We start from the raw sequence: 26,576 nt of genomic DNA, 5'->3' as shown, positions 1-26,576 counted from the left end.
ATACTTCTCAATCAAGTAACTCTTCAGTTTGCCTCACAAGGGCCTCGTGTATCCCACCTGCCAACAGCGCTCAGCAGACCATATGGTTACCCGTCCAAGTGCTAGCCCAGCATGACAGCACTTAACTTCGGTGACCTGACAGAAACCTGTGTTACCACTGCAGCAAGCCCGTTGGCCCCATTCAACTTACTTGACCTAGTTTCCACACACCTTCCTCTCTGTTTATTCCCTTCAGCCTGAGCAATCACTCATAAACAATCTATAAAGGTATATATGTGCTGTGTGATATCTCACATGTGCTCTGTGTGTGTGTGTGTGTGTGTGTGTGTGTGTGTGTAATAAAGCAGTACTGGACAATATATTCCTTATGTTAAACCAACAGCTACAACTGACTCAATAAAAATAGTCAAGTGCCAACTGGCAACAAATCAATTTATTATAGATGAATGTTGTTTCACTTTTTGGACTACAGGAGACAGAATTTTTACACAGCTAGGACCATTTCAGATAGATGCTCACTTAGAACTGAAGGGACGAAGAGAAGCATAACTCAAGAGATGCAATAATTCTGTAAACTGCACCAATGCATTCTCTGGCATCCATTTATGTACTTCCAAAGTTGCATTACTGTAGCACTGACAACTGTGCTATGCTGACCATTTATTACAAGTAAGATCGCTGACTCTCCAAACCATGCTATGCTGACCATTTATTACAAGTAAGATCGCTGACTCTCCAAACCAAGTTGGTTAAAAACATGTGGCATGCTGGTTTAAAGTACAGCAGTTCTTATGAATATCACATATATTTACTGTTAGGCAGGAGTGTTCACCAAAAGTGTCCAGTGAAGTGAGTGTTGCACAATCTGATCGATTAGATTTTTCCAATATTTTAGTGAAAGAAATCAATATATCAATGCATATGTATGATCCTCATAAGCACTTAAAGGCAAAGATAATGTGTGAAAACAAAGGCATCACAATTTTTTTTAAAGAAATATGGAAACAAGAGGGTAGAAAGTAAGGAGAGTGAAAGGATGGCCTTTCGGTCAGTGAGGGAAGATAAGGACCTTTTAGTTCTTCCCGCCGATAAAGGTAGTGCCACTGTTCTTTTGTCTCGTGAAGTTTATTTGTCTAAAATGGCCTGTTTATTGGATGATTCTGCTTACCGTAAACTTCGGAGGGACCCTACAGACCAGATAAAGTGGAAGACCATTTCACTTATTAAGAAGAGCTCCCTGAAAAAGGACACCATCAAAAAACTTCATCCAGGGGTGGCAGTACCACCAAGGTTGTATGGTTTACCGAAGGTGCATCAACCTGGAATTCCTGTCTGTCCTATTGTTAGTAATGTGGGCACTCCTGCTTATAATTTAGCTAAATATCTTTCTCTCGTCCTCAGCCCTTATGATGGAAAATGTGAACATCATTTATCCAACTTGACTGATTTTATTGAACGGTTGAAGTCTTTATGCATTGGAACATCTGACCTTATGGGTGGTTTCGGTGTGGTTTCTCTTTTCACCTAGGTACCTTTGGAAGAGTTGTTGTCGTTAATTGGCCAACTTTTGGATGATAAAAATACTGAGCTGTGTCGCCATGTGTTGACATAAACATATTGTTTTATTTAATGATGTATTTTTTTAACAAACTGACGGTGTGGCTATGGGGAGTCCCCTTTCCCCTATTGTCACCAATCTTTTTATGGAAGATTTTGAAGATATCACACTCAGGACTACTACACTTCAACCTATGTGTTTTTGAAGATATGTGGATGATATTTCCATTGTTTGGCCACATGGAATGGAAGTTCTTAATCAGTTTTTAGATCATTTTAACTATCTTCATCCATGCATCAAATTTTCAAATGGAAATTGAAAAAGATGGTAAATTACATTTTTTGGATGTTCTAGTATACAAAAAAGGAAATGGTACCTCGGGACATGGCATATGCTATAAACCCACACACACGGACTGCTATCTTCAGTCCGCAGCAGATGGGAGTTCTATGTACATTGCCATTTCTGATTCCAAAAATTTGCACAGGAACTGGATCATCTTAAGGATGTCTTCAAGCTCAACGGATATACTGATCATGAAATTAATTGTGCTTTTCAGTTTGGACCATCAAGTGAACCAACACCGGATACTACAGTTGCTTTTCTATCCTTTGCTGGAAGTATTTCTTCAAAAATTTCTAGAATTCTCAAGAAATATGATATTAAAAGTGTTCTTTTGCCTTTGGTCAAGACTAGGGCCCAGTTTGGATCTGTTAAAGATGAAATGGGAATGAGAAAGCATGGAGTTCATGAAATTCCCTGCCATTGTGGAAAGGCTTATATTGGACAGACTATTCACACTGTTCATGACGGATGTGTGGAACATCAGCATCACCTGGAAAATCTGCCATCACCGAACACTGTCTCATTAAAGGGCATAACATGTCATTTAAAGAGATGCGATTTATTGCTCCAGCTTCTCGTTACTGGGATTGTGTGCTCAAGGAATCCGTCAAAATATGATTATCTGATGACATTATTGAGAGAGAGAGAGAGAGAGAGAGAGAGAGAGAGAGAGAGAGAAAGAAAGGTTTTCCCTTAAGCAAGACAAGGACCCCTATTTTATCTGATTTAAAACAACAGTCTAGTTTTTGACCCGCTACATCTTAATTTGTAATTTATCACTTTCACCAGTTTCTACTGCCGGCGGTGCTGCAATTCTTCTCTTCGCAGGGGGCAGCTCTTCCACTTTTCATGCAGGCGCAGTGGCCTGGACCCGGGGTATAAAGGAGTCACAGTTTCTAACGTTCATTCAGTTCCGGTGTGATTGTGTACTCAGCGATCGCACCTGAAGATGGCGGGCAGATGGATCGCTGCAATAACGTGTAGTGAAGACGATCATATCTGGCAGCATAGCCATGAAGAGTGCAAACAAGAAGGCAGAAAGTTCTCCCTTCCTACTAATCAAAGGGAAACTTTTATTTTTAGGTTGATCCACTGCCTGAAGGCCAGTGTGTTATGTAATGCCAAAAGCGAAAGGACTGAAGTTTTCAATTTGAAATACGACACGCTGATATATTTTCCAGATAGTATTATTGCAGGATGTGTCAGACTTACAAACCTGTTTTCTACAACAATTCTTAGTCGCTGAAAGATGTCAAGGCAGCAACCATAATGCTGTGTAGAATCCTAGCCCGTTAAATTTTTAATAACAAATTAACGTGTATGATTATGCAGCAACCTCAATGTGCAGAACTCTTTCATTCTAAACAGAGTAACTATTGGTCAAGATTCCATTCATAAAACTAATTTACAACATAAAGTCATTATATGGAAAGAAAAATTCCCAAATACAGATTTATAGCATACCTCAAATATAAAAAAAAAACTGCCCACAACTTCCACATTTAAAAAAATGCTGTAACCGATTTTCACAGAGCAGTCAAGGAAAGAAGAAAGGAAGAAAGATTAGGGTTTCAAGTCTTGCCAAAAATGAGGTCATTAGAGACAGAGCACACACTCAGATTGTTTCAAGGATGGAGAAGGAAATCAGCCACGGCCTGTCAAAGGAACCATCCCAGCATTTTCCCGTGGCAATTGTGGAAAGTCACACCTAAGTCAGGATGGTCAGATGCAGATTTAAACCGTCATCCTCCTGAATGTGAGTCCAGTTGGCTAACCACCAGAGCAGTAAAGTTTTCTATGTAGTTTATTTATGGACCAGAAAATATAGCATCTATTTTTGTCACAAATCACTTTTACAAAAATGATTAGGGGCCTACTGCACTGGGATGCCATGGCAGGTCTGCTGGCAGAGATGCCAGACAGAAGCACGGGACATAACGGAGCCTCCCACACCTGTGACAGCTATGCCGGCAGAGCAATTGCCGCGAGCTTCTGCTGGCACGCCTGCCAGCCTGGCGATGCTGCCAGGAGAACACACAGCAGGACTCCAGCAGAGCTGCTGAGTGCTACCTACCACTCACCCGTACCTAGTTCTATCCGCCCACGTGAGGGTTATGGGTAGTTCAAACCCCAAATCTTTTAGCTGCGAGATTCAGATGAGATCAGCAACTTGGGACACTTCACCTCAGAACTATTCAAAATGCAAACTGGAAAAAAAGTTGAGAATTATGAGAGTCATAAATGAAGCTCAGTTTGAAGAATAAGCCTCTTCATGTTACAGTCACATTCAAACTACTTACAATAATGCACTTTCTGGACTCTGGCTGGATGGAGGCAGTGGAAATTATTGATCCTCAGTTTCCTCGTAACCTGTTTCTGAAGCTCCACTCCAACTACAAGAGCTTTACACCACAGACAAAGCACATTTGCTATAAGGGCTATGTTAGTTTTCCTCAAAACCAACTTCTACACTGAAATAGCACAGCTACATCTTCTGCTGCAGCAAGTGATGCTAATAGACCAGATACAGACACACTAGATTTATTTTAAGAAAAAAGATATGTAAACAAAGGAGACAGGTCTCTGACTTTTCTAAAACATTTGTAAATTTACTTTCAGTTTATAACAATGCACTTTTCGAATAAAAACTGAAAGCATGTCTATGCGTACTTTACAGTTACAACTTAAATTGTAACTAAACTGAAGACAACAAACCATTAGCTACCGAGTACACAGGTCACAAAAATCTTTTCCTCTAATAAGATTACTTTCCTTAAAACAGTTAGCTTTTTCTTCAGTACACTCTCATGAGACCTCCACTACCGCGCCAAACAAACAGAATTACATTTTCAGGATAATGGAAAATTTAGCACTGTAATTTCATACATTATTACAAAGCGTGTCAAATAATCTGTTAATGTCACAATTAGCAGTGATGGGATGTGCTCAGAACATGTTTCTCTGCATTCTGCTTTTATTTCAAACTTGCACATAAAGCTTGTAGCTCTTCTACTGAGCGGAGACTGAAGGCATTCCTCTGGCGTCTATGTTGGCATCATGTACTGCCAGACCTGAGCACTGCCAGCAGAGTGACCAAGAAACCCGTGTCACCCCAGTGTGGCAGGGCCCTTTGATGCACAAATTTAAAAGGTTACCATGCTAGCCTTAGTGCTTTGAAATTGAGTGCTAAAAAAAGTGATGATTGGTGAAGTTCTTCACTGGGACATTTGCTTTTCCAAAAACTGCAGTAGTTTTTTTTCCCACAATGGCCTTTGTTTTCTTCTTTTGACTGTATTTAAGGTTACAGCAAATTATGATTCTACTGAGACGGAGAGCATTTTCCTGCCGGCGAACCAAATGCATTTCTGATTGAAGGAATATCTCAACATACTTTTCTCTTCCCACCAAATTCAATAATTATGAAAACTGTAGAATATTACGTTTGACTTTCGTGGCCACTCATAGTCATGCTAACCATGCTTGACAAAGCTACAGACAGAACTGTCACAGCACTTAGTGCAGAAGTAGAACCAAAAATAACTATTTGCACATCAGGGGAAGAATATCAGTGCACTCAATATAGGTTGACAGGTTTTGTTTTCCAATTGCTATACTGCTGGGTGCAGGCTCTCTACATTGGCACTACCGAGAATTTTGACAGCCAGAGGGGAGAGAGCAGTGTGGGAAAACAAGCCCCACCTCCCTCGGGCAGGGCAGCAGCTTACAGCAAAAGCAGAGCTGACAAAATAGTCACAGGGATTGCTGATTTCTTCTGGTATTGTGAAGGTCGTAACTGAAAGAGGTGATGAATCAGGATTAGCCTTTTCACTCGTTTCAAAATAAGAAAAAGAACAATGAACAAGGGAATTGGCTACTACGCAACTGCTATGTGAGGTTGGCAGAGCATTGTACATGAGGTAGTTCAGGGTGACTTCCAGCAGTATTTGATGCAAACATTGTTCGAAACACCTGCCACCTAAAACTGCCACCTTAAAAGTGTCTGTGTTATATCAACTTTTAAACTTTAGCTAGCAGCTCTTTGTTCTATGATGCCAGTCCCATGCTTGTTGCATTATATGCAGATGAAAACAAAGGCCATTGTGGGGGGGAAAAAAAACTACTGCAGTTTTCGGAAAAGCAAACGTCCCAGTCAAAAAGTTCACCAACATGCAAGTTGCATTACATGGAACGTTCCTTCTGTTGCCTACAACTGGCGTGGCACTGGACAATTGAATGTACTGATATGTGGTTGCCTTCATGTACTTTTTATTTATACACATTATCTTTTCAAATTGGCCTCCACAATACCATTAACCGAAAATTGGTTACATTTTCAGATAAAGTTTGGTATGAAATAGCATCTATTAGGTAACTTCACATCTTTGCATTTTGACACAGAATTCGCATCTATATTTGCATTTATAGTAGAACGAAAATGTTTCTGGTCTCTACGTATAATGTAGCAAAGAACTATTTTTCTAGGGCTACTTTTAACTGCAATAACTTTTTTAAAAGTTTAATTAGCTAAAAACTACCTTTTTGAGTTACTTCCCTTGTCTAACTGTGTCATCACCCCATTGAACAAACACTTAACGTGATGACTTGGGAGTGGCACTGGTTGCTGTGCGACTGTTACCATGCCAAATTGTAATATTTAACCAACACATTTCAAACTCTCACTAATTATAGAATGAATAATAACAATGATTGACCTAACCACTATGTCACAATATTCTAGGGATGAGAGAGGTGAGTTTCTTCCTACACATACTTGGAGTAATATTCAAAGAGAATAACACTGTTCAACATGTTGCAAAAAGAAGTTCGCAAAAGATGCAAGGCTACTTGAACCTTTGTATGGAGTACAGCTGAATTTCAGTGTGTTCAGTTTAAAGCACTGGAGTGTAGACAGTACTGTTGCTGCATGCATGTTAGTTAGTTATTTGCATGTTCCGTGGATCACAACTGTGACCTCTCCCTATGATTTAGAATGAATCAGTTTTACAATTACAGTACATTGTTTCAGCAAAAAGTATGGAAACATGCTGAACACTTGCATGATTTCTTATTTTTTTATTTATGTCAATACAGTGATTCACTACTTAACGTAGTTCATTTTCCGTCTATTATCCCCCCCCCCTCCCCCCCCCCCACGCACACACACACACACACACACACACACACACACACACACACACACACACATTCAGAACTACTTCTATTGAGTAAGAGTTATGAAGCTGGTATTATTTCACAAAAAAATATTGTTTTACTTGCTGTGTCAAATTGGGATAAGATCCCATCCTCCATCTCTATCAGCAATTAAGACTGACTGTTGTAAGCCAGTGAGGCTCACACTTTTATACCCAAAGGATGGTATCCAATCGGCTGGACTACGTCAGTTGGACAACAAGAAAACGGCATGTACTGGGGTGGCACTGTCCATGTTCACAGATTTTGTTTCTGCCTCTATTCAGTGTTGCTTGCAGCGCTATCCCTCATGTAAGATGGTAAACTGCAAGAAGTCATTCTCTGTGCTTTTTCTTTATGAAGTGCACATTTCCATGCATCGATAAGTGCGTAGCCAGCATCTCTAATGAAATTATTTTCACAAAATCTAATTTCAACTGTTTCCCAATAAGTCAATGTGTGAGCAAATATTCTTATTTGTTCAAAAAAGTCTTGTGCTTAGTCAATGGGCTGATCTCTGCAACCACTGATTCATCAAAATACCTACATTTAAGGTGGTGGTGATGCTCGCTGCAGCAATTAGCAACTGTCCATATGGACTGGCACATACAACTTTTGCCACACTCGCGACAAATGTTATACATCCCTGGCACTTTCAGCCCTAGATTATCTTTAACTGGTCACAACATTTCTTACATTGTTCTGGGTGGACAGAAGACTGGTCTGATTCCTTAACCATTTAGGACTCTACCCATCATGCTAGTTGCTGCATTGCAGAATAGAAGTGCTGTGTATCGGTCATCTTGGCTCGTTTGAATGGCATCACATCTTGGTTCCTTTGACAGTGTTGATCTAATATCACAGATACAATACCCATTCCTTCTGAGCATCGGCATCAGACGGTTAATCTCAGAGACGACATGGTCCTTGTCTGAAATAGCCGGAGCTGTGTGTGCTAAAGTGTTCAGCACAACTCTCTTCTAAGCTGGAAAGTGAAAGCTATGCCCATTGAGATACAGAACTGTATGTGTCTGATTTCTGTACACAGACTGGCTGAGTCATCCACCTGATTTCCGTTCAACCAGCACATATAAAAAAGATAACTTCCCGTCTTCCTCCACCTCCACTGTAAATATTATGTTATGATATACACCCTTCAAATGATCAATGAAGTGCTATGGCACCTCACTGCCATGCAGCCAGATTAAAAATATATCATCAATGTTCTGAAGAAGCATGACAGCAGGAAGGGGGCACTGTTCAGTGCTCATTGTTCAAAATCCTACATGAAAAAAAATTTGCTATGCCTAGTGACAGTGGTGAACCATGGCTATTCCATCAATTATTTCTTAATAATTTCCACCATACAAGAAGTAAGCGGTCATCAGTGTGCACTGGAATAATTTTGAAGGACAAGCATTGAATAATGCCTTTAATCAAAGGCAAGATATTAAATAAATAACAAAAAAACTGGAAAAAACATATAAACTGTTATCCAATAAAATGTCAATTTCCTTACGAACCACACTACAAATGAATTCCATCCCCCACCCTGTTGCTTCGTGAAACAGATGGCTCATGTTTTCGATGCCTGAAATTCTATGCAGGTCTTCTGAAGCTCTGTCAATTTCATCAAGATTTTAATACCTACAATTATACTTAAAATAGATCAAACAACGTTAATTATTCTGATTAAAACTTTTACCCTTCTTGCACTTTCAGGCAGCCTTTGAAGAAATACAAATGTTGACAAAGAAATGTGTCAATCCTAAAGTGTGTTTGAAAACACAAGAAGCCTGATAATTAAAATAGCTACCTAGGCAATGTGTGCGGAGCCACGGCATTTACTTCATGGCAAACATTGTTCAGTAATGTCTGCAACGGCAGGCTCGGCTGGGAAGGCACTCTGATTTTTGACTGGACTCTATGTCCTCCCTCTCCTTCCTCTTCGATTGTCACAACATCCCATTGCTAAAAAAAATTTAAAAAATCTATCTCAGCAAACCAATCTTACTAAACTGAGGTCAAATTAAAGTACACCAAATAAAATGTTTACAAACTCACAGGCATGAGGCACATCAATTTTTCCAAGTTTGTGGGAAAGAACAAAGTGTCACCCACGAGTTTCTGTATTCTTTTTGAAGTACATTCCTTCCACCTGTTCCACAATAGTAGACTTTCTTGTTTCAACAAATTGCACACTTCTTGCCATGGTGTTACTTCCTGTGGGCCATCTGACGAGTGCACAGATATCTGTAAAAAAAAAAAAAAATGAACCAGCCTCATTAATTGGCTCTAAACACAATATTCTACTAGTGCAACAACAGAGAATATATTGCAACTGATTTCGGTTCTTGATTTCTTTACAAGAGCATATTGGGTATGACCATTTTCTTAGGCACACTGATAGAACACACTAGTAAAAAATAACCAAAATATACCTTTTTGCAGCTATCTGCTTTTAAATAAAAGTATTTTTTGATTTAGTCTGTTAAATAGCCAATCCCTAATTTACCAAGTACACGTAACAAACCTGTGCAGTATACTTTAACACTACATTCAAAACAAAAGTATAAGTCTTCCAATTACTTCATTAGAGAACCGAATTGGTTGGATTAAGGACCCTAACTATGAGGTCCCAGTCAACGCTCTCTGCATTCAAAACTGTTTCAGGTGATGAAGGCCAGACACAGGTGCTCATCTGCACGGAGGCAGACTATCCTCTATGCCCACCCCCCCCCCCCCTCCTCTGCATCAACATGAGATGTGTGTAAAACAATGATCTAATGAATACGATCGTTCTAATATCAATGCAAACAATCAATTTTTGAAAATATAAGCAATTGGATGGATAAAAAATCTACTCAGCAATCAGTGACAGAACACATATATAAAAATTGTATTACAATCTGCTAGCTTTCAGAGCCAGTAGCTCCTTCTTCTGGTAGAAGGTTTGAAGGGGAAGGGAGAGGGGTGAAGGAAAAGGACTGATGTGGTTAAGGAAAAGGGGCCAGTAAAAGAAGTACTCTTTTCAATTAATTCTACAAAAACTTCCTGACAGAATTTAGTGCAAATAAATCTGAAAACATAGATTACTGTTCTTACATGTTCTTTAAAAAAACCTGGTAGGGAAAGAGACTATATTAATATATAAACATGTGCACACCATAGTTGACCAAACCATGAACATCAGGTGATTTACAATAAAACTGCAGCGCTATGACTGACAATACAAGTTTAGATTTTATGATAATTGGTAATGATTATAATACTGCCCTGTCAACAAAGGGGGAAAAAAAAGGCGATTAGGGGGAAAAAATTTGTGCAGTCACAAATTTTTGTATTGTGGTACGTGGACGTGTCATGAACAACATACTGAAAATCCTGACCTGTAGGGTGTGACCACTGAGGGGGGAGATGTTTAAAGGTAGCTTTTTTACGTTTTTCTTCAATAACTTGAAATCGTGGCTTCTAGCAAAAATGTTTACCAGTACAAAATTTAAGTACACTGGATTTCCTACAGTAAAGGTCCTATTCACTTTTTCTCAAGGACCAATAGTTTTCACGTTACAAGGGGTGGAAAAATAGCAAATTTATGTAAACAATGTTTTAATGGTATATAATTAATGTTAACTTTTAAATGAAGTTGATTAAGACCAAATATTGAATGGGTATAACTTATTTGCATATAGAAGAACAGTACTGAAGGATAAATTTTGTTCTGGGGATGTGACAGGTGGCAGCGGGCGAGGGTAGGGTTTGAGGGCGGGGGGGGGGGGGGGGGGCGGGGGGGGGCGGGGGGGGGGGCAGTGGAGGTTAGAAGGTGAAGGCATGATGCGGAATGACGTCAAGCACTTCCCTTCTCTATGTGTCTGCAAAATGAAGAGCGAGTTAGTGAGTCCTCACTCTACCCACCCCATCACGTCGCAAGAAGCAACTACAGCATGTTTCACCAAGTTACACCAATACTTCCACAGTGCACCTCGTAAATCACTGGTGATGCAGTGTGCAGACACACCTGGAGACTTTTGATATTTCACAAAATGTGTTGCATGATGACACGTGTTACAAGTGTTTATTTTCCACATATGCATTAACACTAAATGGAATACAGATATTAGTAATTAATAGAACTACACATACGAACAAAATCTACGTACATCTCTGCACACCACCTTGCACTGGTAAGCAGGAAACTAATTGCTGGGCAACTGTACGCTTGTTGTGGCTCTCTTTGGGAAAGGCCGAAAAGAAGGAATCATATGTTCAATGGTTTGCAGCATGTGCCATAGTATGTGTACAAATGGTGAACCGTTGCTCGCTCTGCAAGATGACAACGACAATGACGACGACGATGATGATTATTATACAGTTGTTGAATTTGAAATGTAAAAATTGAAGATAAGATGTTGTTTTATAATAACCAATGTATATTTTCTGTTATTTCCAAGTTCACTGGTCATTAAACATTAATTTGAACCATTAAAACAATGTTTTTTAAAAATTGTGGCTTTTACACCCCTCGTAACACGGAAACTATTAGTCTTACAGAAATAATTGATAGGAGCTTTTTTTGTAGGAAATTCAATGTACTTTAATTTTGTACTGGGAAACAGTTTCATTAGAAGCCATGGTTTTCAAGTTATTCAAGAAAAACGTGGAGAAGTGTCATCTAAATGCACCCTCTCCCCACTCCCCCCACCCCAACGCTCACACCCTACAGGTCAGGATTTTAGTATGTTGTTCATAACATTTCGCCCTACCATTGTATAAAAATTTGCCACCACACGAATTTTTTCCCCTAATTTCCCTTCTTTGGCTGGACTACATAACAACACCAATACAATACGCTTAAGCTGCAAATGAACAACTCCTTATAGTGAGTCACAAACTGACAATGCTGAGATGCAATGGTCACATATGTTAATTTGATATCACCAACTATTCTTCAAATTATGATAAAGTTGCACAACAAAAAAACAAAAATATTAACACCTTCAGTAATAGAGGAAACAAAAATAAGCAGTGTCACACACTGATCTGAAGCGAGTAAAAGAAGTTATATGGAAAACAGTGAGAGGACATAAGAAAGGAAAATAAGAAGTTAAGGCTTAATGTCCTATCAAACGCACAGAATTAGGGGCTGAGTAGAAGCTTTGGCAGAAGTATGGGGAAGGAAATCCATTGTGTCCTTTTCACAGGAACTATCTTAGCATATGCCTTAACTAATTTAGGAAAACCAACAAAAACTTAAATCTGCATGGCCAGGTTGGGATCTGAATTGCCATCAGCTTGAAAGCAAGTTCAGTATCTTACCACTACAACACTTTGCTCAGTAACACAATAAAGAATGCGGAATTGGCAATGTAGCATGTACTACAGAGAAGACCAGAAGAGAGATGCCGAGGGAGCATTACAATCAACACACACTGGATGACACTCCACGTGTGAAGTTCCTAGGCACTTTTAATCTGCACATGGGATTACGCAACTAAGGTCAAAGGAGGATTTACTCTACAGAAGCATGCAATAAAATTATTATGTATATGTGATGATTGGAAATCATCTTAAAGCATTCTTACATTTACATGTCATTATATTTACTTTTTAATGGTATTCATAATTGGTAAACAGAATGAAATTTGGATGACGTAAAATTCAAAACCATGACATGAGAAGTAGAACTGATTTTCATGCAGACCTTGTGTTCCTGCCTGTGGTTCATAATTGAATTTTATGCGCCAGTGCAAAAATATGTAACACATTGACAATAGCCCTCAGACAGGAAATTCAAAATCTCCGATATTCAGAAAAAACACAAGAATAGCTTATTAGCTTTTCTTTCTAGGATTTATCACAGTTTTTGGACTCAGGGATGTAAATTCTAGTTAATATCAAATCCAAAAAGGTTTCAACTCCCCCAACATGTAAACTGCTAATATCTTTCCTAAAATCAGTTGTTAGATAAACTTATAAGCCAAAATGTTACGACCATCTGCTTAATGGCATAGAATACACCAGTGATTCTGCATGGCATGGACTTGACAAGATCTTGATAATTTTCTGGAGGTATGTGGCACCAGATGTCTACATATGGGTCACGCAATGCACATAAATTATGGGACGGTGAGCTGTGGACATGGAGCTGGCACCTGATAGCTTCCCGATGTCTGTTCCATCAGGTCCAGATCAGGCAAATTTGGTGACAAAAACATTAACATGAGTTCACTACCATATTCCTTAAATCACTGCAGTATGATTCAGGACTCATGACATGAACATTATCGTGCTGGAAAATACCATCGGTATCGAGGTATACATAAAGCATATAGGGATGCAGGTAGTCCACAATTATGTTCATATAGTCCACAGCTGTCATGTTGCCTTTGATTACTACCACTTCCATAGATGCCCATTTGAATGTACCTCATAGTGTAATACTGCCACCACAGGCCAACGTCCATGGCACAGTGTACGTTTCTAGCACTCACTCACCTGGATGATGGTGTATCAAGATATGACCATCAACCTGGTGTAACAAGAAATGTAGGCGACGTATTTCCCTGGATCTACAGCCAACTTTAATGATCACAGGCCCAATACATTAGTAACAGACAATGTTGCTGGGTCAACATAGGCCAATGTAGGGGTCGTCAGCTGTGGTGTCCCATGTTCAACAATGTGTCTTGAATAGTGTGCTCTGAAGCACTTGTGCTTGCATTAAAAATTGTAAACTGTCATCCGATCTGCCCTGTTTTACACAGTGGGTAAGCCTCCGGCCACCGTCATTGGTCGCTGTGTTGCTTACTTGCAGTTTCATTGTTCTTCAACCACTTTCTATAGATGCTCACAATAGTGGCACACAGATAAGCTACCAGCATCACTGTTTCTAAGATGCTTAATCCCAGGCACCTGGCATAACAAAGTTGCTTATGTTAGAGGATTTCCCCATTCGCAGCTCCTATTGTGGCTAGAATTACTCCTCGCTCATCTCTGCTTCACTTATACTGTTTCCTTGTCACATCATGTGGTCACAACACCATTAACTTGCATTCAATCTCACAGTGGGTAGTGGTCATTATGTTTCAGAACATGAGTGTTTATTTTTTATATAGCTACTTCTTCATTAATATACTTAATAACATAATTTCTCAAACATAAAGAAACTTCATCAAGAAGAAGCTCCGACAATTGACAATGTGAGTAGGTTAATAGCAGTTGTAACTGATAGTTAGAATATTTTACACAAGAAAACTACAATAACTGCATCTGTCTGTTAATGTATAGCTTCTCTCTTTCACATCTCTGAAGTTTCTCACCTGTAAACATGAGAAACTTGGATATTTGAATAAATGAATTTATACATTTGAAAATGTCTGACTAGCTCACCCGACAGCTCTGAGGCATCAAACACTGCTGTAAGTGTGGGCAGAGATCACACATAGCTTGTAGGAATCGTGCCAGGAGCAATGGATTCCCATCACTATCATTGGACTGTTTCTCCAGAACGTAATTCACCAGCCTATGAAGAAAGTGAACAGTTTTAATGATTGTTACTCATTCAAATTGTCTCATACTGTTATTTTTACAAGAAAAATGGAATACTGACAAGGAGACATCTCCAGTAGTGGGATCAACTTTTTGAGACAATATGTAAGGCGATGTTGTTTAAGGGCCAAGGAATCAGACCCAGCAGCCATTCACACTGATGGGCCCTCATTTGTGAGCAATCAATGAAAAATAATTCCGGAATTTTGCTTGATGCTCTATAGCTTTAAAACTGTAACAATTTACAGAAAGGTTGCATAGTGCAATGGTTAAGTTACTGACCTCACAAGCAAAAGGATATGGGTTTGAATCTTGTCGGGCGCATTGAAATTTAAAAAAAAAAAACATGTATCAAAATGACTCTGATCATTTTTTTATTCAATTAATTGGTTTACATGTAATTTCCTTTGCCACGTCATATTAGTCATCATGTGAAATACACCATTTTTCTTCCTATCAGGTTTTTTCCACTTGGAATCCTCATTCATGTATGAACTATGATTTAATTTCTTTCATTTAGTTGCATTTTTGTTCATATTACTGCATTTATCATTTCTATTTCTCATTTTACTTGAATCTTGTATTACTAATAATTCCTGTTCTTTTGTTTAAATCATCATCCACATTATTTTGTCCATAGTGCAATAAGATTTATGTTCTAAAAGCTTGTATGACAATTGTCATCCAAAGAGATGTACATCTTGTAACAAAAAAATACGTTCTTCACGCCACTGCACTGTCAATATAAATAGATTTTGTCTTTTGTTTTTTAACTGACAGATAGGTATTTTCCAATGTCTAAACACTATGATAGTTAAATAAAAATAATTAAATTAACATTCACAAAGATTCCAAGTAGTAAAAGAATGATAGGAAGATAAAATAAGAGCAACTGAAGAATTTAAAACATTAATTAAAATGACATGACAAAGGAATACAAATAAAAAAAATTGCATGTAAACCAACTAACTGGATGAAAATAGTGATCAAAGTTATTGAAATAACAATTTAAAAATTAAAAAAATTCAATGTACCTGATGAGATTTGAACCAACAGCCTTTTTGCATGTGAGATCAAACATTAACCATTACCTGAAGCAATCACTGTGTAAATTGCTACTATTGTTAAAGCTATAGAGCATCACACAAAATTCTGAAATTTTTTTCAGCAATTTCTTGCAAAGGCAAGGGTCCAAAGGGGTGGATGGCTGCAGGGTGTGATTCCTTGGACCATAACCTACATCACCATACAGATTGTTTCAAATAGTTGATCTCACTGCTGGGGACCTCTCCCTGTAAGTCAGCTACAGAAGCTTTCATCAGTAAGTATGACCATGGGTGAATTCATCTAAGACAACAAATGTGACACTCAATATGTATTACAAATTTTCATATTATCCAGTCTAAATGCAGTGAAGGGATGGAAATTTGTGAATTTATAGCCTAATGTGACTTGGTAAGGTTAAAACACTCCATGTGACTTGGTAAGGTTAAAACACTCCATGTGACTAGGTAAATTTCTCATCGCATTAATTCATTACATTCTTGTCAAGTCTAGATCCACACTATGCAGACAACATGACACAATATATTAGCAGCTCATCACCTTCACGTGAGAATGCTGTTTGCCAAATCTCACCAAAAATTGGTTCTTTCTGTGAACAGTGACTGTTTTATACAGCACAGAGAACAAAAGCGCCTACGAAAGAAATTGTCATTGCTACCCCATAACACGAAGTGAATGTACAGCACCTCAGCTTGAATGTCACAACAATTTGTAATTGAAACTTCTGAGTTTTCTTATTGGCAAAACACTTTCACGCCTAAGTGCACAGTCTGATTAAAGGTGATTTCCTTTTCTTTTGCAATCAAGGCAGTTTTTTATATTCAATTAGCTCAGAAGAATAATCACTATGTTTTGTTTTATTCTCTGAAAAGTAGCCAATAAGAAGGTAAACTTTATTTCCCAGAAACTTTTGGAAGACGACTGACTTTGGATTTTTCGGCCCAGGGCCATTAATTTCCACCCACTTCTTTGACTGTTGTTTCTTTTCTGAAATGTTGAAGGGGATCTAAAACTGGTTCTCAGTAACAATTTGACACACAAAATCAGTTACGATTCTTCATAAAATGGTACCAATTTATCAACAAATTTTTGTTTTCAAACTTTATTTTGTTCAATATTCATAACAAATAGTTTTTATTTTTTTATTTTTACATATGACTATTGTGAAGCCATTTCATATTTCATTAATCACCAATCATTCAATACCGTATTGTGAACTATCCAGTTATTTTTCCATCTGTGATTATTCACTGATGTGCAAAACTTAGGGACAAAAGTAACTCTTGCATGATGTCTTACTGCCAAGTGATATAGATCGAAGAAACTTGGGCTATACATAGAAAGAACTGCTACATTATAATACAGGAGGCAACTGAAATAAATATGCAGAGAGATAAAAAGAAACCACACTTTTATTCAAAAACAATAATTACACTAAAACCATAGTGATCTGTAATGATCCCCTGGGCATTACAAACGGCAGGACATGGATCTTAATAGGGTACCTGATCACCATGGATCACAATGCAGGCTCTGCAATGAGCTCTCATGCTGGCCACTGTGCCAAAGATGGGCAGCATCATTGAGGTAGAAATGTAGGGTGGCTCATGTGACTGAGCAGATATTTGTGTGGAAGGAGGAGAAAAACAGTTACTCATGGGCTCAGACAGTACGGTCCTCACTCTCAACTGTGGTGCTCACCACACTACAAAGTCAATAAAAGCAGCAGCAGCGGCAGTAGTAGTAGTTGTTGTTGTTGTAGCGCATTCCATTCCTCCACCAGAGCAGTTGGATGATGTTATGTGGATGGGCTGCAATATGTCACCACAATACACCCCATAAATGCTCGATGGGATTCAAAGTGGGGTAAGGACAGCCCAGTCCACTTGTTGACTGTCTTCTCATCACACGAGCTCCTCCACCTGTGTGCTGTTCAATGTAGTCATACAATGTTGTATATAAAAATGAAATCAGGACCGAATGCATACCCAAAAAGATGCACATGAGCAAGGAATACAGTGTCACAATAACGCAGACCTGTGAGTGTAGCTTGTTCAAAGATTTGGAGGTCAGTACACTTGTGCAACATTACACCTCTCCACACCATAACACCTGAAGCACACAAACGATCATGTTCAATAATGTTTCCAGTTGCATTGTGCATCTCGGCATATGAGGGTATGTCCAAAATTGCTGCTTAAACTGAATCTGCTCTCATTTGAGAAGAGCATGCGATCCCACTCCTTCTTGGTCCAGTCTCTATACTCTTGGCACCATTGCAAACAGTGTCACTGTTGTGTGGATCTCAACGGAAAACAAAGACTGGTTAACAGGCAAAGAGACCACCCTCATGCAGTTGACATGCGACAATGGGGCTGAGAATGCATGCTTTGCAAGCCTGTTAAATGTGGTTGCAATTGCACCTGATGTTTGTCGTGAATACTTTCTTGTCTGTTGCACAATGTATCAGTCACCTGTTATGTTGTTGATCATGGTCGATCACATCCTCTACCTTGGCCAGCAGTGCCTGTGGTTTGGAATGCTCCCCATATACCTGAAACAATGCTGTGGGCAATACCAAACTTCCAGGCTACAACTGTCACACTACTTCCTCCTTCCAGTTTACTGACGATTCTTCCCAGAGTAATTGTCCAAATGTTGCCTCCGAGCCATGTTGTAATGAAGTACATCACCACAGTGTAGTGTAACTGCTTGCTGTCTGTTCTCATTCCTTCACTGCTTCATATTGTGAAGCCACCCCCATTTGGCTGTATAGTCATGTTGATCTCACACTACATGATGCCCACCTTTCTGTGCATGACTGGGAAACCTCTGGCAACATGCTCCTGCTCTTTCACTCATTTCCACCAAGTTTGTTAATATGTTATGTTATTTTATATACCACATCCTTAAGTTTTGAAGAGGGTGCAGTTTAAGTGTGTCCTTAATGTAGGTCTTATTCGACGTATGTACATTTATATTCAAGCATTCATTCTTAATTGTAGTAAATGGAACAACACACATCTAATAAAGCTTCCTCTACTTTGGATGAGTTTAACTTGTTTATAAGAATCCAGAACAAAAAATATAGCATCAGCATGGTATTCTACTATATCCATTCGAACAAACTGCATTGAACTAGAATGAGATTTTCACTCTGCAGCGGAGTGTGCGCTGATATGAAACTTCCTGGCAGATTAAAACTGTGTGCCCGACCGAGACTCGAACTCGGGACCTTTGCCTTTCGCGGGCAAGTGCTCTACCAACTGAGCTACCGAAGCACGACTCACGCCCGGTATCCACTGCTTTACCTCTGCCAGTACCTCGTCTTCTACCTTCCAAACTTTACAGAAGCTCTCCTGCAAACCTTCCAGAACTAGAACTCCTGAAAGAAAGGATATTGCGGAGACATGGCTTAGCCACAGCCTGGGGGATGTTTCCAGAATGAGATTTTCACTCTGGAGCGGAGTGTGCGCTGATATGAAACTTCCTGGCAGATTAAAACTGCAGTTTTAAGCACTTGCCCGGGAAAGGCAAAGGTCCCGAGTTCGAGTCTCGGTCGGGCACACAGTTTTAATCTGCCAGGAAGTTGCATTGAACTACTTGAAAAAACAGTATAAATGAAACTACTACACAGAGCAAGATGACATTTGACCAACACTATTCTGCACTCTGTACCAACATAACAAACACAATATTTCAACAATTCAAAACCATAACAACAAATTTCTACCTCATCCTCATAAATGAAAACACATCAGCCGTACAAGCACGCAGAGAAATGATTTAAACTGAGATAAGTAAGGCTGCTCACATTTGACAACAATCTTAGTAACTTTTCAATGCACAGCAGTCGCCACTGTGAGTTGAAAACACTTGTTTTCTTCCAGAATAACACTGTAACTAATGTGTGTGTGTATATGGTTTTTCTTGATCCATTAATGTGTTCTTTTGTCAAGAAGACAGAGTAAACAAAAATTCTTTATGTCTTAAATTCTTGCAAAAAGTTTAGAGTGATAACAGGAACTTACTGCTTCATGTTATCCAGACTACATTTCTGAAGATGCTCTTGCAGTTTTTTTCTATCAGAATGCTCTTCAGAAGATTCAGCAAAACTCTTTGAAATGCTCGTACTGTCACGATCCTCTATGTAATGGTTCAGATCCTTCAACAGTCCCTCCAGTTGAGAATCAAACTCTGAGCACAGTTTCTCAATACGAGGAGAGTAACCTTTTGCCTTCATTAACAATCCTATAAAAAGTTGAAAAAAAGTGAAAACGTTTAAACACCTTAGTAAGGTGTAACGGATATGATAATACAAGTTTTGTTTTAATTTGTAAACAGCAATATATTTCTACTAAGGATAAGCCAAGCATTACATAAAAAATGCCACCTGAACAATATAAGACAAATAAAGAAAAATCTGTCTGCTGAAGGTATTCAAGCCATGCACTAACAGGTCTTTCAGCTGAAATTTCTAAAATGTCCCTTACTTTCAATAACATATAATTTTTTATGGAACACCTTTGGCATCACAGCAACTGATCATGAAACACCAATACTGACACAGTTAAATGGTTTCTTTATTTTCTGGTTGGTAGTTTCAGCTATACCATCTTCAGACCAGATCATTTTGTTTACACAGCTGTAGAGTGCCAAGCACACAGTATTCTATTTTAATGCTGCCTGCACCACCACCTCAATAATATTCTGGTCTGAAGATGGTGTAGCTAAAAGTAGTAATCAGAAAATAAAATGTTTCCTGGGATACATCAAGATAAGCTTTTGATTTTCAGCTTAAAGATAGTTTCAAACAATGTGCTCACTAACTGAATTAATGGATGATTGGTTCTGTTGCTCATCAGGCATCTGCCTGGCCTCTGAAGTTGTAGGATAAGCCTGCGACAGAACTCAAATATGCAGTGCTAGATGTATAAATTGGGTAGGTCTTGGACCTGGGTTAATCCATACCAAGTGGTCCAGCACTGTTTGCTTGACCATCTCAGAAAAATTTTATATTTTCTGGGTGAATCCCCCAATGTTTCGTAGCCACAAAAAAATTTTTTTTTTAAATTATTGTTTACTGTTTTGAAATGGTGGCCATATTTGTTCCAGGCCACATGCGTTTTTTCGTATTTGCAAGCATGTACATTTTTTTACAAGTAATCAGTAGTGGATTGTCCTAAGCCTTTCAGATAAAATACATTTAGTTCACCACACACTGGGCTACAAATTATCATCATTATCACTTAGCTGAATATATTTTTTAATATATTTTTAATAGTTCAAAGTTATCAGCCACAAATTAAAAAAACTCAATTTTTGAAATGTAGTTTTCCAAAGAAAGATTAATTTCTCAGCTTTAATATTTTTTCTGCTATTACACTGTATAGTATGGTTACTTTTTATAGAGTATCAATGGGGAGCAGCTTACACCAAAAAAATACACTATTTTAAAGAATGATTTTTTTTTAATTTTTCCATTTTGTGGCCTGCAATATCTTTGTTGGGGGACCAGATAAAAATCTGAAAATTTCACAGTTAATAGACCTTTACGATATCAAACTTCAGGATAAATTACAACTTTGAGATTCAATTGGAAGTTATCAAAAAAAGATTACAAACACGAGTCAAAAATACGTTTTTTAACATCTGTGATATTTGGTAGGCTAATCAAATAACTTATACCAATTGCATAATGTAACACACCACATTACACTAGCTAATGATTATTTGTCAAAACAATGCTGTGGTAATTTCTTCAGCAGGCTAACAATTGCATCTGCAAGCCTATACAAGTTTAATTGTTGTTTCCCCCTTACACCAACAATTGTCTACTCACTCTTATTTAGCTAGAAGTTCTTGAAGTGTGCAATTGAAAAATGGTGTTTCAGTGTTCTCTTGGTGTTATTATTAATGAACCATGTCATAAAAGTGTGTATGGAGTGTATCCTAAAGACATTACTTTAATCAAAGATTACAGTGAAGAAGAAAAGTGTTGTTTTACTTACAAGTCAGCCCAGAGGTCAAATCAACATGCAAGTACCATGAAATGAAATACTTAAAAAAATATCATCACCTTTTTGGTCAGTCTTGCAAGGACCCTTTTGAGAAACATAAGAAACTTATAACAAAAGGTCTGCGAGAAATAACATTTGATCATTATTCTAAAAATAAAAGCCCTTTTGTCAATCTCATACTTGTAAAATCATTGTGTCCAACATGTTGTTCTAAGATATTTGTAATTCACAAGAGAAAGGATTGTGAAACCTCAGATACAGAATTTTGTTACTTATCAGCAACCATTAAAAAAGTAGATACAGCTTGTGAAATCCTGGGTATATCACCTACTAGCAAAATTAGAAAACCAAGTCAAGACAAAGGACCAAGTGCCTTGAATACAAAAACTGAGAAAGTGGCAGCTACAGTCAAAAAGAATTTGGAAGGTTCATTTCAAAATACAATATGTACTAAAACAAATGGAAGTTCTAAAACTTCACCACCAACTGAATATGATGATGTGATGGAAAAACTAAAAACTAAATGCAATACTTCAAACAAAGAGGACAAAATTAAGATTGTCAGTTTACTGCCAAATTCTGGGAGTCGAGCAAAAGTTAGTGATGAATTTCATGTGTCAGCACGTCTTATTAAGCTAACAAGGCAATTAGTAAAAGAACAGGGAATTTTACCAGCATTACAAAAGAAAAGTGCATTTAATTTGGTAGATGGAAACACAATCAATAAAGGAATGAGATTTTCACTCTGCAGCGGAGTGTGCGCTGATATGAAACTTCCTGGCAGATTAAAACTGTGTGCCCGACCGAGGTAGGTAGGAGACGAGATACTGGCAGAAGTAAAGCTGTGAGTACCGGGCGTGAGTCGTGCTTCGGTAGCTCAGATGGTAGAGCGCTTGCCCGCGAAAGGCAAAGGTCCCGAGTTCGAGTCTCGGTCGGGCACACAGTTTTAATCTGCCAGGAAGTTTCACAATCAATAAAGTTATTAAGTATTATGACGATGACAAGAACAGCCGTTTGATGTCTGGCAAAAAAGACTGTGTTTCTGTGAAAGAAAATGATTCTAAGAGTCAAAGACAAAAAAGGTTAATATTGTGAAATTTAAATGAACTATTCACTGAATTTAAAGAAGAAAATCCTGACATTAATATTGGAAGATCAAAGTTTTGTGAGTTGAGACCAAGATGGTGTATTGTTGCAAGGGCATCTGGCACCCATAATATTTGTGTTTGTTTGTATCATCAGAACGTAAAGTTGGTGACAGATGGGGCCTATCTTAGAGCTGACTATAAAGACCTTTTGGAAGTTATGGTATGCAATATTGACAGTTACAATTATATGATCAAGGGAAAATGTGACGATTGTCTAGGCAAACAAGCCTTACTTGACATGTTTGAAGAATCCAAAGAAGACGATTTGATGCCTGACAATATAAAATACAAACAATGGGTGACACGAGACAGAACTGAAATAATGAAAGTCATAAAATCATGAGAAGAGTTTTTTTGAAGTGTCGGTGGCTAACCTCGAAAATCCGAAAATGCTTCATTTTATTGCAAAAGCTCAAAGTCAATTTTTGAAAGGCAAAAAGCAAACCTTGGCAGCTGATGAATGCTTAGTTCTTGCTGACTTTTTGGAAAATTATTCCTTTGTTGTTCAAGATGAAGTACAAGGGCACTACTGGGTAAACAAACAGGCCCAGTTCATAAATTTGTATTCTATTATAAAGATGAAGATAAACTAATGAGCCACAGCTTTTGTGTCATAGGTGACCACCTTGAACACAACACTACAGCAGTGCACATTTTTCAATTAAATTAACAAACTACATTAAACAGCACCACCCTTCCATAAAAAAACTGATTTTCTTTTCGGATGGGGCAGCAAGTCAATATAAAAACAAAAACAAAAACAAAAAAAACAAAAAAAATAACATCTCCTTTTGTAAAGAAGAGTTTGGGTTTTAATGTAGAATGGCACTTTTTCACTTCATGCCCTGGGAATAATGCTTGTGATGGTGTCAGGGGTACAACAAAGCGAGCTGTCACAAAAGCAAGTCTGCAGCGGGCCAATGACAATCATATCACTACACCTCAAGAAATGTTTGAATTATGTAAAAAACATATCAACGGAATTACCTATGTTTTTGTACAATGTGAGGAAATACAAGAAGCCTATGACAGTGTCTTGAAGGGAAGGTACAACACTTGTCAGAAGATTAAAGGCACTCGATTTTTCCATTGTTTTGTACCCCATTAACACAACTTACTGAAGTGTAAGATCACCTCAACTTCACCTGATAGTGAACTTTATCTGTGTGGAAAACTTGTTCAACTGGTTCTTCAAAACAAAGACATAGTGGCTTGTGTTTATGATGAACAGTGGTGGATTGGCGAAGTTGATAATATTAACTGCCAAAACCAAGATGTACATGTTGTATTTTATCACCCTCCAGGACCAAGTACATCTTGTAAAAAATTGAGAAGGAACAAGTTTTGATGCCACTTAAAAATGTACTAAGGAAGCTGTCTCTCATGGAATTTACAACTGTGACTGGGCGAACTTATAATCTAACACCCAAACTGAGTGAACAAACTTCTCAAATGTTCAATGAGCGGTGTACTAAAAACAAATAACAAGAGAACAATATAATGTAATTAGTAGGCTTATTTTCAATAAAAACAGTAAGTAATCATAGATGTGATTAAATTATATACTGTAACTGATATATTTTATTCCATAAGCCTTTCACAGATGTTAGAAAACGTATTTTTGACTCGTGTTTGTAATTTTTTTTGATAACTTCCAATTGAATCACAAAGTTGATATCATAAAGGTCTATCACCTGTGAAATTTTCAGATTTTTATCTGGTCCCCCAACAAAGATATTGCAGGCCACAAAATGGATTTTTTTTTAAAAAATCCATTTTTAAAAATAGTGTATTTTTTAAGTGTAAAATAAAAAGTAACTGTACTATACAGTGTAATAGCAGAAAAAATATTAAAGCTGAGAAACTAACCTTTATTTGGAAAACTACAGTTCAAAAATTGAGTTTTTATTTTTTAATTTGTGGCTGATAACTTTGAACTACTGAAAATACATTAAAGAATACATTCAGCTGATAATGATGTTAATTTGTAGCCCAGAGTGTGTTGAACTAAATGCATTTTATCTGAAAGGCTTAGGACAATTCACTACTGAATAATTGTAAAAAATGTAGATGCAAATATGAAAAAATGCATATTGTCTGGAACAAATATGGCCACCATTTCAAAATAATAAACAATATTTTTTTAAAAAAACACAATATTTTTGTGACTACTAAACACTGGGGAATTCACCCAGCAAATATAAAATTTTTCTGGGATGGTCAAGCAACCAATTATTTTTTACTTGGACCACTTGGTATGGATTGACCCAGATATATGATCCCTGGGGCAAGGGATTGAGATTGGGAGTGACATTGGGATGGACTTGGATGTTGTAGAGGTTGGGTGATGGAACATCACTTTAGGAGGGGAGGGAAGGATCTTGGGTAAGATGTCCCTATTATAGATAATCAAAGTCCTGATAAAGGACATGGTTCAGTTGTTCCAGTCCGGGGTGGTACTGGTTCATAAGGGGGCGCTCCTTTGTAATTGGTTCTTGGGAATGGTGGGATGGTTGGGGATGGGTGGGGATATGACATGGGAAATGTGTTTGTGGACTAGTTTTAGGGGATAGTGCCCGTGTGTGAAGGCCTTTGTGAGACCTTTAGCATAATGGACAGACTACAAATACGTTATCTCCAGATGGTTAGGTTCCACGGGAGAGATTTTTTGGTGCAGAAGAATTGGCAGCAATTAAAATGCAGGTACTGTTGGTGGTTGGTGAGTTTAATGTGGACAAACGTGCGGATCGTGCCATAAGAGAAGAAGAGGTCAACATCCAGCAAGGTGGCACATTGGGTTGAGGAGAACCAGGTGGATGGGAGAGAAGGTTTTAAAGGAATGAGGGCAGGGTGTTCTGGCACTGATTCCAGATCATAAGGATATCATCAGTGAACCTGAATTAGACAATGGACTTGGGGTTTGGAAGGCTGGGAAGGTTTCCTCTAGGCATTCCGTAAATATGTTGGCGTATGTGGATGCCATGTAGGTGGCCATAGATGTGCCATGGTTTTGTTTGTATAACTTCCCTTCATAGGAGAAGTATTTGCTGCTTAGGACATAGTTAGTAAGATGTTTGAGGAATGAGGTAGGTTCTGGAGTCTGAAGGACGTTGGGAGACGTATTGTTCAATACCATCAAGACCATGGGCATGAGGGACATTAGCATACAGGGAAGTTTCGTCAACAGTGACTAGTAAGGATCAGGGAGTAAAGAGTTGGGGATCATGGAGGGTCAATGAAGGCTATGGTTAGTGGTTTTGATGTGGGAGGCTAGAGTTTGGGTAATAGGTTGGAAGTGTTGGTCAATGAGGTCCGAAATTCTTTCATTGGGAGCACAATAACCAGCTACAATGGGGCATCCAGGATTGTTTGGTTTGTAGATTTTGGGAAGCATGTGGGTGTGTGGCGTGTCATGGGGATGAGGACAAAACATGGTTCAAATGGCTCTGAGCGCTATTGGACGAACTTCTGATGTCATCAGTCCCCTAGAACTTAGAACTACTTAAACCTAACCATCCTAAGAACATCACACACATCCATGCCCGAGGCAGGAATCGAACCTGCGACCTTAGCGGTCGCGCGGCTCCAGACTGTAGCGCCTAGAACCGCTCGGCCACTCTGGCTGGTGGATGAGGACAGAAGTGTATTCAAGGGAGAGGTTCTAGGAAGGGCCTGAGGCTTTAAGCAGGGATTTAGCGGTTG

The 26,576-nt window shown here is 38.4% G+C and overlaps 1 protein-coding gene across 3 annotated transcripts in view; it reads right to left on the bottom strand.

Annotated features, from left to right (window-relative positions):
• The window catches only part of LOC126198486 (conserved oligomeric Golgi complex subunit 1), a 108,472-nt gene that overhangs the window by 33,292 nt on the left and 48,604 nt on the right, over positions 1-26,576 (bottom strand). For all 3 annotated transcript variants that reach the window (XM_049934857.1, XM_049934856.1, XM_049934858.1), the window contains exons 9-12: positions 19,738-19,957; positions 14,483-14,615; positions 9,158-9,346; positions 8,910-9,064 (exon numbers count right to left, since the gene is read on the bottom strand). In XM_049934857.1, coding sequence (XP_049790814.1) covers positions 8,910-9,064; positions 9,158-9,346; positions 14,483-14,615; positions 19,738-19,957 — 697 coding nt within the window. The remainder of the gene's footprint in view (positions 1-8,909; positions 9,065-9,157; positions 9,347-14,482; positions 14,616-19,737; positions 19,958-26,576) is intronic.

This window comes from Schistocerca nitens, chromosome 8 (assembly GCF_023898315.1).
Source record: "Schistocerca nitens isolate TAMUIC-IGC-003100 chromosome 8, iqSchNite1.1, whole genome shotgun sequence".
In the NCBI taxonomy this organism is placed as follows: Eukaryota; Metazoa; Arthropoda; class Insecta; order Orthoptera; family Acrididae; genus Schistocerca; species Schistocerca nitens.
The sequence above is the reverse complement of the archived record's forward strand: the minus strand, read 5'-3'. Positions and strand labels throughout refer to the sequence as shown.